Below are 13897 nucleotides of genomic sequence, written 5' to 3' on the forward strand. Positions count from 1 at the left end.
TACCCAGCTTGCTAAGCAATGAATGTATGCTGCTTAGCGTGCCAAAATTAAGCAGGCCCCTTATCTGTTCTAATTTGTCCTAGCAGAGAAATGTAAAAAAGAAAAAGAAAAATGTTTTTTGTTTTAACTGAAACTAATTAAGAGACGGAGTGCTTAGCGTTATGGCAGTAAATCACACTTACAGTCCAGGTTTTAGTAGAGTCATTCTTGATCAGAATGAATTAGTACCTCAGTTGTTTTAAATTTAACCACCTGTGTTCAAGCATGGCTATAACTGAAAGCGGCGAGGGACGGAAGGATTGAGGACATCAGCGGTATCAGGTGTCAGGTGCACCGCTTGGCCAGCAGAGAGGACGCTCTTTAACCTGAGCGACACCTTGACACTTATCATGACCCTATGATAAGACTGTGACCTACCATCTACAGCCAAACGATTTCTCTGTGCACTAATATCTCCACAGCATCCATCTCCACCCAGCACACAGAGTGTGTTCACCGCAGGAGGTGAAACGGAGTGTGCTTGTGTGACTTTTACTTTTTCCTGTAAAGGCCCCCATACATTAGGCCGACTTGTCCTAGGGACAAGTCGGACCCAATTTACTTGCGAGCCGCCCGGCAGCTCCCCGGGAGGCTCACATACAATTTGGCACTTGATGTGCCATTTTTTACATGGGATAAATCGCATGCGATTTATCCCATGTAAAAAAAAACCCGGGGAGCTGCAGGGCGGTGAGGAGTAGTGGGGGCGGGCAGCGGCGGTGGGGGCGGGCGGCGGGTGCGGTGAGCGCTGCTGACCTGGCCGGGCAGTGTACTTACACATAGCAGCAGCGGGGACGGGACGCGTAGTGGCGGCTATTAGATTTTTAAAATACTTGTCAAATGACCGGCCGCTCTCTGATTGGCCGGAGAGCTCTCAGCCAATCAGAGAGCGGCCGGTCATTTGACAAGTATTTTAAAAATATAATAGCCGCCACTGCGCTGCCCGTCCCCGCTGCTGCTATGTGTAAGTACACTTCCCGGCCATGTCAGTCAGCAGCACTCGCCGGCGCTCAGGGACCCGCTGGCCGCCCCCACTACTCCCCCGGTGTCTGTATGCATATGCCTGTCAGGTGGCAGGCATATGCATACAGGGAGGTCGGACGTGATCGTATGTACAGACCGTCCGACCTCCCTGATCCGGTCCGATGAGCACGGGACCGCGCATCGGATCGGATCAGATATCACACACATACGATTTTGGGCCGATTTCACCCGACTATCGGCACAAAGTGCCGAAATCGGATGAAATCGTCACAAAATCGCATAGTGTATGGGAGCCTTAAGACTCTGGACTCTGGCTCTTGCAGCCACCACCAGCCCCCCACACCCCTCCTATAGAGGGCTCCCATCCCTCACCACCCCCACCCCCCACCATTGGATGTCATTTTTTACTAAATGACAATAAACACCTTTGCTTTCATTATACTGGCACACTGTTGTTATTTATAACCCTGCTTTACACGCAAGCTGTACCACACTAGATATCATCTCCGTTATCAATTTATAGCCTGAGCGCTAGTCACCTTCTTGTTATTTAACTTACCCTGGGTTTGGACAAACCAGACTTAGCAGCCGGCAACCAAGGTAGAGCGCCCACTATCACTCTCCTGTTCTGAAACCTGGACTGTTAGTGTGCCTTGAGGCTCATGGTGGGAATCCTCTGGCCCTAGACTGTTGAAGGAGGAATGTGCTACTGCTATGGAGGCTTCATTCCCTCTACCAAAATGGCCGCTGACCTGCATATGCGTCACATTGTACAGTATGTCACTGTGTTAGAGCACCACAGTGGGAAACAGAAGTTTTTGACTTTGACTTGACTCTTGACTTGAAATTTGGTGAGACCGTTCCCCGCAAGCTACATACATGGGTTTCGGTGATCCATGACTCTCTGTGCCTATAGCAGAAGACTTGGGGCCTGATTCAGACCAAATTGGTTGGGGCCAAATTTGGCCCCATTTCCGATGGTGCGTGTCCGCGCATGCGCAGGAGCGAATATGCGCCTGTGCAGACCCCCTGTGCAAACGCCTGCGGTGAGTTTTACACTTGTCAAGGAGTTTGCACGGTCAAGAGAGGGAAGGGAAAAGCTGGCATGTCGATGCCTGCTGGAGCGGGCGGCTGGCGTCACATGATGTCAGCGCCCTGTCCAAATTCGCCCATCTCCGACGGAAATAAGTCAGTCTAGATTGACTTTTGTTTGCAAACAGTTGAAAAACCATTCGATGTTAAGCGATCATCGAATTACTTTTTTCACTTGTGCTGCTGCTTGCAATGGGATGTGTAATTGTACACACCCCCTTCCATGCAAATGTGGGAATTCCCATGGGGGAAGGGCGGTTGTTCGGTCGGCCGGCTGGCGGATGGGCAGCGCTTACCTGTTCTCTAGGCTGCGGACATACGTAGCTTAGCGAACAGACCTGAATCAAGACCTACAGTAGGTTGCCTAATGGATGATCCATGGATAAGTTTTTCTATTACAGTAAACAATTAGATGATGCTTTCCAATAACTTTGAAGTGTCCCCACAAAGTCACTTTTACTCCTTATTATCACCATGATCATTCCTATCTAATCAATCTGTTTTAAGGTTCCACATCTCAGAATTTCACATACCTGAAAGCCTCTATATACAGTTCCTTAAAAATAACTCAAACAGTCATTTTCTGCCACTAAAACTCTCAATGACACACATAAGTAGACTACATGACCACCCACTGTTCCTGAAGAGTTTTCTTTGCAACGTGAAAACACTTCTGAGGCTAGCGGTCCATTCTGTACATAAATTACTTTTAATGAGTTGATTAAATGGCACGCAGACTTGGCAAATGACAGAGTTTTGTAAATACTCCCTGTACCCAAAGTTTAAATAATTTTCTGTTTTATTAGGTGCTTATATATGTTCCGGTACTGCGTGTTACTCATGGATAACAGTCTGTCTCACAAGTTCACTCTTACAAATGAATACAACGAATATGTTCTAAATGGGTCGGGTATGAGATACCGGTAGTTAGGATGCCGCCAGTCACAATACCGACACCAGCATCCTGATTTCCTAAATCCTGACAGAGGCTAAACCAACCCTACCCTTGCAGCCTAAACCAAAACCCCCAGCAGATGGGAAAAAAAAGTTTTGACGAAGAGTGAAAGTCATCAAGCAGTCCCACAGGCAGAATGGAGACCATATCCTTGCCCAGGTTTTGACAATATTAGGAGGACTAACTTCTCTTCCAGTTAGAGATATATAATATTCCTGTCACGATCCACATAACTTTAACTGCTAACATAAGAAGACATGTCCATAAAACGAGCTTACGAAGACATACATTTCCAGCTGACTTCGTAACTGTCAGTGATTAACATGATGGAATATATTTCACAGTTTGCGCCCTTCTAGGCACTTACCATGGCCGTCGTCCAAGAAATCAGTGATTGTGGCAGAAGTGCACTTTGACCATGGTTTGGAGGCATCGATGCTCGTTAGGACAGATGACATAAGGCGTTTATCTTCCAGGGAACCGAAGTTCTCCTCACAGAATTTAGAGTCGTCGTGGGAAAGACCAAGGAGATGTCCTGTAATGTAAAGGAAAACATTTGGATTGAATGGAACATATTACAGAGTAAAGTATGCAGTCTCGTCCTCACATACAGACTTCTACAGAAGTTAGTTACAGGGCCCACTATGTACAAATATAGATGGATATAGATACAGTAGATAGATAGATAGATAGATAGATAGACATAGGCGTGCGCACATAGAGTGTTAGGGGTGCACAGGCACCCCCTAATGCTGTGCCCACCCTTATAAACACCTCCCTGCCGCTAGCAACCAGCAATACCTTTGACCAAAGATTTTTGCTTTTTAGAGCGGTATTCCATTCAAAGAAGAGCCCATCATTCAATTATGTGTGTTTTGCATTGTTAATTGTACTAGACCAGTGGTTCCCAACCTCGGTCCTCAAGTACCCACAACAGTGCACGTTTTCCAGGTAACCCAGCAGGTGCACTCATTATTCAGACACATTTTAAAAGATCCACAGGTGGAGCTAATTATATCACCTGTGATTCTGTGTGGAGACCTAGAAAACATGCACTGTTGGGGGTACTTGAGGAGGACCAGGGTTGGGAACCACTGTACTAGACCATTGTCATATTACTACATACCTGTGTCATCCATGTATGTTTTTGACTTTATTTGCATGAACTGCTATCAAGAGTAATAAGAAGATTAAAAACTGACTGAACTAGGCAGGAGATTATGTTGTGGCTGAGAGATTTTTATATTGTAGTGAGTGCCAATAGATGATGGTAGACACGCCTGATTGGTGGTGTTAGACACACCCAATGGATGTTGTTAGACATGCACAATAGGTGGTGCACCCCCTAATAAAATGTGCTGCGCACGCCTATGTAGATAGATAGATAGATAGATAGATAGATAGATGTACTGAAGTGTCCGGCCATGCGTCCAATTGTGCAAGTGCAGGAAGTAACACCACTAGCTGCACCATCGCCACCATCAGTCACACCATCAAAACTTGCACCTCTATCTAGGACAGGGATGGGGAACCTTTGGCCCTCCAGCTGTTACTGAACTACACATCCCAGCATGCACTGCTACAGTTCTGCTATTTGGCCATGCTAAAACTGTAGCAAAGCATTCTGGGATGTGTAGTTCAACAACAGCTGGAGGGACGAAGGTTCCCCATCTCTGATCTAGGAGCACCCACTTCATTTTGCAAACATATGTTAGACAGAGCCTCATGAGTTCTGGACTATGGATATGCACTGTCTAGCTAGGTAGAAAATAGTCTGACACTGCATGGTCGACAGACATTAGGTTGACAGGGTCAAAAGGTCAACAGAGTTAAGAGATCAACAGGTAAAAGGTAGAAAGGTAAAAAGATCAACAGGTACAAAAGGTTGACATGGCAACGGTCGATGCATATGATCGACACAAGTTTTCGTTTTTTGAGTTGATCATTTCCCTATCAATCTTTTATGCTGTCTACCTTTTTACCTGTCGACCTATTGACCCTGTCAACCTAATACATATCGACTGTATGCCGTCGACTTATTGACTGTCTATGTAATAACTGGACGTATGTACAGAAGAAATGAATCCCTCCCCTGTGTCTGACATCGCGGCTGTATCCGATTCAGAATCGAGCCCATTACCTTTTAGATGTTAATATAGTCCTTAAATTAAAATGGGCCAGAGGCACTAAGCTTCAAAAGTGATAAAATGGAGAGTGATAAACAGCCAGCCAATCAGCTCCTACCTGCCATGTCACAGACTGTGTTCGAAAAATATCAGGCAGAAGCTGATTGGTTGGTTGTTTATCACTCTCCATTTTATCACTTTTGAAGTTTAGTGCATCTGGTCTAATGTCTGTACACTTATAAAAGACCATGACCACTACTGTAGCCTACTAGGAGTAATGCATAATTAGAATCTACCCATCAACTATAAAAAAAAAAAAAAAAAACTAAAAGTTTCTTAAGCTTTTGCAGTTTTTTTTTATTCCTCAAAGCATCTTTGTAGCAAAATAGCCCCCTATTTATAAAAAGCCACAAGTCTTCATTTCTTAACTATTAAACTCACAGCAAAGCCGCGCGGAAAGTAAACAGGACTCAAACTGTAGGCATATTGCAGGTGTGCTACTTAGTATTTAATTAAACAGCCGGCTCAGAGCACTAATTGCCTGGAGCTTATTCCCCCGGTAAAAGTTACGTAATTGCTCCTTGTCACCTTATATTTTTTTCCACGGTGCGGAATGCCAACAGTAACACGGCTTTACTAGAAAATTCAGGTTGAGTTTCAAGTGGGGTGTAGATTACATTTCACAGGCTTAAGAACTTAAGAAGCTTAAATTAAGAAACACATATGGCGTTCCCTCTTGTGCTTTCTAGAGGTATTAGATATCATAAAGCATTTGAACCCTAAAATATCAGGTTATTTTTCGAAGTACTACTCATCAATAACTCTCGTGGGAAGACAATTTATAAAATGTGTGGATTACTCAACGATGCAAGACAAGGGGGCCTATTTATAATGAGTGTAGTTGATGATGATCTTATTAATAGCCAATTATCATACAATTTATAGAAGGATATTTTGACGTTACTTCTGAGTGATAGTAAGCTGTCTCGGTGAGGAGTGATGAGATTGGTGGCCCCTCACTTGTGACTCTTTTCCCGGCATAGAGCTTGCGGCTTCGTATTGCTCATAACACTCAACCATGCCCATTTACATATGAGGAAGTTGTTTTAAAGGTGTTATATACTACAAATAAGAAGGATCTCAGAGAGAACCCATTTTATTGTGCAGTTCTTGTGACTATACTATTGGGAGGTCTTCGGGGATCTCCTGTAGAAGTTCAAGGGAAATCGGGTCAGGCTTGACTGAGCCAAAAGTCGGACAAGTGTATGGGGGGGCCTTAACTGTCACTTTTTAAAACATATTTAGGAGCTAATTGAGTTGATTTATCAAAGAACATCACCCATTCATAAATCTTCCCCCGGAGAAATAAAGTAGAGAGAGATAAAGTGCAGATCAATCAGCTCTTGTCATTTTTCAAACACAGCCGGTAACATGGCAGTTACCAGCTGACTGGTTGGAACTGTACGAGTCCCATTTACAAGTTTTAGCTATTAAAAACTCATTGTGTATAGTAAAGGGCGCTCCAACCAATCAGCTACCAGCTGTCATTTTTTTCAAATTCATGACAGGAGCTGATTGGCTGGAGAATTTGGCTTTAATTCAGGGACTTTTTTTTAGGATTCTAAAGGCTTTCATTCAAGCAAAGATTATTACAAAATCGTGTTTGTTATTTTGGTGGTTCCCCTGCCCACCGTGGTGGCGATGTGGTAAACAAACACCTAACACTGCCATATAAAGTTCAGAGACTGGATAACAGCTGCAGTTGACAAAATCATATTAGCGATACATATATATATATATATATATAAACACAAGAAACATAGCACTCAAAGTGTAGCGTTATTCGATGTGTCTCCATGAATCAACATGCCTTTAAATGACTCTAATATGTTTTATTATATGTATGTAATTCTAGTAAATGTCATTGCCTCATAGAGGGACCATTTATGGGTAAGTGGATATGACGTTAAGCCTGGCATGTCAGGCGGAGAAGCAAGGGTGATGTGTGAGGAAAATGGCCATCATTGATGGTTTCCTGTGGGGAAGAAGGTCAACATTTTTGCAATTAATTAAAAAACAGTTGTACGTATCCAACTCCAAATAGTTAACAGGATTACCGGCTCCCCTCTCCCTAAAATATGAAAAGTATCTTCTACACTTTCAATGTGCTCCTCTGAATAATATCAGATATACAGTAGACGCACAGCACAGTTGGAGGTACACACGTGTGGTTCCTGTAGCAATGAGGCAAAACAGAGGTTCCATTGCAGTACAGTTCAAAACCATGCACGACATTGACAACAAGTTGGCATGCAAAAGGTTGACGCTGACAAAAAGGTCAACACAAGCAAAAGCCTGAAATTGACAAAATGTTGACACACGCAAAAGGTTGACATTGACAAGATGTAGACACGTGTAAAGTTTGGCGTGCATTTTTCAGTTTTGTTTGATTTTTTGGGGGAATGTTTTCATACTTTACCATCCACGTGGACTCCGAGTGCTCCAGGCTCAAAGCATGCCCGCTACACTAATTGGGGATCCATGTCAACCGTCGTTCACATTGACACAAAAAAAATAAAAATAATGGTGAACTTTTCACAGGTCGACCTTTTGTCAATGTCAACATTTTCCATTTCAAGCTTTTGCTGTCAATCTTTTGACTGTCTACCCTAGACGCTGTAGACCAGAAGTGTCAAACTCATGGCCCTCCAGCTGTTATGGAACTACACATCCCAGCATGCTCTGCCATAGTTTAAGCAATCCATTATCTGAAATCTGTGGCAGGGCATGCTGGGATGTGTAGTTCCACAAAAGCTGTTGTGCTGTGAGTTTGATATCGCTGCTGTAGACCTTTCCATCAACATCCAACATGGGGGTAAATTTATACCCCTTTCACATCGCAAATGCCGGGTCGCACCTGGAATTTGGATACAGGCCCATCCCGGTAGTGACCCGGAAATTGCGCTGTTTGCTGCTCACATCAAGCTGGCTTATTGCCAGGTCACTGATGTGATCCAGGGGGTGGTGCGATGCAGTGGTGCATCAGGAGGGGGGGTGGGGGGTGGTTAGAGGCAGCATTGAGTTGACGCTGCTCCCTCCTCCATTGAAGTGAACAGGACCTGGGTCCGACCCTGGAATTACACTGTTTTTATCCCTGTTTGCTGGACCCATTCGACATGGCCCTTAACATCACACGCCAACCTGGGTCAAGCCAATTAGCAACCCGGGATTGACCCGCATTATTTGTGCGGTGGAAAATGGTACTACTAAAGCTTCTAAAATATTAAAAACAACCAATCAGATTTTCTCTATAATTTCTTTATTGTATCTTAGAAAACAAGACAAAATTCTGATTGGTTTCTTTGGGCGACATTATCTCTTTTCCTTTTTCAGAAGCTTTACTTAATTGACCCCACGATGTCGTTGGAAAATCCATGACGTGGGTGGTCTGCTGGTTCTATGCAAGCGTTGGCCAATATTCCTGCCTGGCGAAACGATCGTCCGTCCGCATCAGTACAAAACGCTGCTTTATTCCATAAATCTTCTCCGTAGCACAATGAAACATTGTAATTACGAGTCACGTATCAATTTGCAAATTGTAATTCTAGACTGAAGTTCCCCAGGCCCACAGCTCCGTACGAGCGGAATACGCCCGTAAACCCCGGAATTACAGCTAGGATAGTATGTTATCAGTCTGCTCAACAGCTTTCAAAATACGAGTCTTGTTTAATTTAGACTTTTGTTGGGAGGAAGTTTTTCAAAGCTCAGCAGAAGTAGAGAAAACCCTCAAACCACAGCGAGAGGCGAGTGGAGATAGTGTTGTGTCTGAGGCACTTCCTTATATCTTTGGCGGCACATTCTGCTTTGATTTCTGATTGTCTAACTTCGCTTTGCTCGCCGCAGTTACATACTCCCAACACCAAAGTATAACAACATAGCTTGAAAGGAAAAAAAAAAAAAGACCAGTAGGGTTTTAATAGGAAGCAGAGATTTAAACAACATATCTGAACGGAAAGTAAAAAAAATGTAGGATTTAAGTTACATTTTCTTATAGTCGCAGCCAAGGTTTTAAGCTTTCAATGCTGGAACACTTGAGCAGCAGGTGGGACAATATGAGGTTACTAAAATATTATTGGACAAGCCCAGTAATATATGCACAGGTGGTGTATAAGATATTCTGAATCACGCATTGCCATTATCGGGTTTGGATCATTAGGTCACAGCATTATGGTAGACAAGCATTAGGTCGACACCATTAGGTCGACATGCTTTTAGGTCGACATGAGTTTAGGTCGACACACAGGAAGGTAGACATGACTTTAGGTCAGCAGGGCTATTAGGTAGACATGGGTAAGGTCGACAGGGTCATTAGGTCGACATGGGTAAGGCCAACATTGAAAAAGTCAACATGTTTTTTTTTTTAACCGGAATGTCAACACAGTCAACATAAACACTAAAACTCGCTGAGCTCGGCACACTATTTTATTCTCCATCCACGCCCTAGTTTATGGTAGGGCATGAAATACTGCCTGTCGGCACATGTCGTGTCGACATGGAGACCGAAACATAGCACTGCGTCCCCTCGCACAATAAATATACGTAGGTCTTTGAGAAGATTTGGTTTAAATGAAGTATTCACACTCCATGCTCACCATCATAGATGTTGAAACACCAACTGCCAGTTGAGTCAGTTTGGAATGGCAGTTGGTGTGGCTCCCCTATTTGAATTTGAAACGGTGCTGCCCACGTCTGATGCCGCCACTGGCAAGTGGCAACCAATCAGATTCGACTTAACATTTATCTAGCATATTCTAAAGCAGTGGTTCTTAACCTTGGTACTCAGGACCCCCCAACAAAAGTGGATAGTGGAGAAATGGACCAGTGAAGAAGTTGCGTATAGCAACCAATCAGTTTTGAGGTAGCGTTCATCATGTTCATTCTATAAAATGATAGACAGAAGCTGATTGGATGCTATACTTCTCCACTGGTCCACTTCTCCGCTCTTGTCACTTCTTGATACACCAACCCCTTGGTGAGCAGAGGTGCATGTTCACAAAGACTCCTATGTCTGCTAATATGAAGAGAGGAATGCTGAACCTTTCTGGATTGGCTGCAGCTCCCGTCCAATCAGGTTTCACAGCAACCACTTCCTGGTCAGCTTCCATGTTTCTCTAATATGGTTTTGTTAGATGCACCAACACCTGAAATCAGGATAGTCTTCAATGAAAGACTCCATAGGAGAGCTAACTACTGTAAGATCTCTCCTGAACTGTATGTTGATCCAGGTCCTTTGGCAGGTTTCTGCTGCTCTACCCCATTACACATGACATCATGATGTAGAAAGATGGATCCAAGAGTTGGATACTGGTGACAGTCGACATTCCCAATGTTGACCTAATCCTTGGCGGTAGAACCGGCTGCACACCACTAACAAATAACACAATAATAAGGGTTGTGTTGCAGGTGGTGTGACCTGCAGCACAACCCTGAGCTGATGTCTTATTATTGTGTTATTAGTTCAACATTGGGAATGTCGACATTGAAAAATTCTACATGGGGTCTTTCACTTTTTTTTTATCCGACATGTTCCGACAGGCATTATTTCATGCCTTACCATCCAATAGGGCGTGGTGGTAAAATAAAATAGATGCGAGGTGACGCGGTGCTACGTTTCAGTGTCGATGTCGACTGTGGTGGGTTAAAAAAGTGAAATACCCCATGTGGACCTTTTGACTATTGACTTTCCCCATATTAACTTAATGCTTGTGTTGACCTAATGACTCTGTCGACTAACCCCATGTCGACATCCCTGCATGTCGACCTTTAGTCATGTTGACCTTCATGCATGTCGACCTAGTGGTCTGGACCTAATGCTTGTTGACTTCGTTTGTGTCTATCCAATGATCCATACCTGCTAAAGATAGAACATCCATATACACACACAGTAGTATCACCATCTAGCTTAAATAATCCAATAAAAGGCTTAGATGTGGCCAACCCAGACAATCACCAACAACTCAAGGCTTAGATGAGGGGCAACTGCTAGCCAATCACCAACAACCCAAGACTTAAGGTGGCCATACACATGCAGATTTATCTTCAGATCTGGCTGGTTGGAACAGAAACCTGGTTATGGATGAGAGCAAATGACAGTTGACCATTTGCTTGGAAATTCTGGAAAACTGACAAACTGTCACTCATCCATAACCATGTTTTTGTTCCAACCAGCCAGATCTAAAGATAAATCTTATTAGTGTATGGGCACCTTAAGATGGGACCAACTGTTAGCCCATCAGCAACTACTGAAGGTATCCAAACTCCCCTACCAGTGGAACACATAAAGGTGTTGCTGGGCCCAACAAGGTAGAATCTGCATAAAACTCATATAAAGGCATGGAAAGTACTTAAAGGCTTGGGCATAGTTATAGTGGGAACAGGGCTTATCATTGCTATAGGGCCCAGAGGCTCAGGGGGGGTCCAGACACAGGTCATATAGTCATCTACCAAGTTCCATGAATTATTTGTTAAGTAATTAGGTTTGACCCATGTCAGGCCTAAATGGGGTGTCATTTCACTTTAGTGAATTAGATGTGTATTGGATGTTATAGTGTAAAAGAGAACCTGTACGGTGGTATATTCTAAACAGAGTACTATAATATGGCTATTTATGAACAGCGGGCACAGTGGCAAAATATGAACTAGGGGTTACTATAATGTGGCATAAAATTAACTGGAGGACTCTGTAATGTGGCATAATATAAATTGGGAGCATTGACATGTTGCATTGCATGAACTGTGAGTGTAATAGGCTATAATATGAAATTGCACTACAATGTGACATAATATGAACAGATGGCAATACAATGTGACATAATATGTACTGGGGACAATGTATGGCATAATGTAAATTGGGAGCAATGTGTGGAATAGTGTCTACTAGCAGTACTACGATGTGGCGTATGGTGATCCTGTATGTGACCGCCCCCGCTGTTATCTGTCTCCTGGTATGATTCTGCCCGCTCTCCTGCCACTGTATGTACTTGCCTCTTCTGTTATCTACCTGCTGTCTCCTGGTATGTGCCCATTATCCGCCAATGCAGACAGTCAGCAGGACGGTATTAAGGTCAACACGCATTGGGTGGACAGGCCTTAGATTGACATCTGAAATAGGTCAACTTGCATAACATGTCGTGACCCTGTCGACCTTAACCATTTCAGGTGTCGACCTAAGGCCTGTCGATCTTCAGTTATCAACCCAATGCATGGCGCCCTAAATTTGGTCAATCCAATGACCCATACCCAGCAGGACAACTTATTCCTTTACCTGGAGTCCTATACAAGCTGTAGGGCATCACCCAGAAGCCTACAGTCCTGTTGGAATGGCTCGTTTCCACCAGCCGTGCAGCAAGGGCATATTTAAAGGTACTTATGTAGTATCTGGGCTGCCGATTTTTTGATTGTATGCCTTAAGTTAAGGCATACAATCAGATGCGATGCGATGCGATATCGCATCGCATCGCATCGCATCCGATATCGGATGCGATGACCCGATTTTTCCATAGGAATCAATGTTAAAATGATTCCTATGGAAAAATGGGTCCTTTTCATACCCCTACTATCCAAGTGGGCATGGAGTTGGATATAAACCTGTGGCGAGCGTAGCGAGCCACCGAGCCCGAAGCGTGGCGAGCGAAGCGAGCCCCGCGAGGGGACGGTATTCGTCCCCTCGCGGGGCTCGCTTCGCTCGCCACGCTTCGGGCTCGGTGGCTCGCTACGCTCGCCACAGGTTTATATCCAACTCCATGCCCACTTGGATAGTAGGGGTATGAAAAGGACCCATTTTTCCCATTGAATTCCATGTTAAAATGGACTCAGTCCATTTTAACATTGATTCCTATGGAAAAATCGGGTCATCGCATCGCATCGCATCGCATCGAATCGCATGGTCGCATGCGATGCGATGCGATCTCCCGATCCGACCCGATTTTGAAATCGGCAGCCCAGATACTACATAAGTACCTATTTAAATATTAAGAACTACAAGTAAAGGCACCCAACAACTGCACTAAGTGAAGAATACTGTACGTGCCATAAAAGATGTATGAAACCAAAGCTTCTGGCGTAAAAGCCTTTTGCAACAACTTAAAAAGGTCTCATGTTTCAGTGAACGTTTCTGTGTAAGTGTAGAGGCTGTGAGGGCGCGCGTCTTGTGGTGAGGAGGCAAACTGACAGATATGCAGTGCGGTACGGTATATCATTAATGTATAAGAGAATTTAATTGTATATGCTTTTAGTAGTATATACAGAAGGAGCGCTCCATCTGACAGGGACATGCGAGCATCTCACACATGACCGCGTCCCCGTCAGCACAGCGGAGGGAAGCGGCTTACCAGCCTGTGTCTGCTTCGTGGAGACGGGCAGGGTGGGTTGGGGCTGGGCGTTCCCATATGCTGGGCGTTCCCATATGCAAATGGCCTGGCCCACCGCCCCACGCCCCTCTCCGCCCACTTGGGTGCGTGCGCCCCAGCGAACAATCTGTTTGCTGTGGCCGTATGCACATGCGCAGAATGACTGCGCATGAGCATACGTACACCATCGATGCCCTTGCGAAGATTCCGGTCTGTGCGAATGGACCGGAATAAGGGCCTATGTCAGGACAGGCTGTGGAGCTTGCTAGACCTGCTAATGCTAAGGACTATAG

The 13897-nt window shown here is 44.4% G+C and overlaps 1 protein-coding gene across 1 annotated transcript in view; it reads right to left on the minus strand.

The window, feature by feature from the left end:
* ADAMTS5 (ADAM metallopeptidase with thrombospondin type 1 motif 5) overlaps positions 1-13897 on the minus strand; it is a 77300-nt gene that overhangs the window by 35400 nt on the left and 28003 nt on the right. The window contains exon 3 of the mRNA XM_083171859.1: positions 3438-3605. Coding sequence (XP_083027985.1) covers positions 3438-3605 — 168 coding nt within the window. The remainder of the gene's footprint in view (positions 1-3437; positions 3606-13897) is intronic.

Source organism: Crinia signifera, chromosome 2, assembly GCF_055691185.1.
Source record: "Crinia signifera chromosome 2, ASM5569118v1, whole genome shotgun sequence".
Taxonomy (NCBI): Eukaryota; Metazoa; Chordata; class Amphibia; order Anura; family Myobatrachidae; genus Crinia; species Crinia signifera.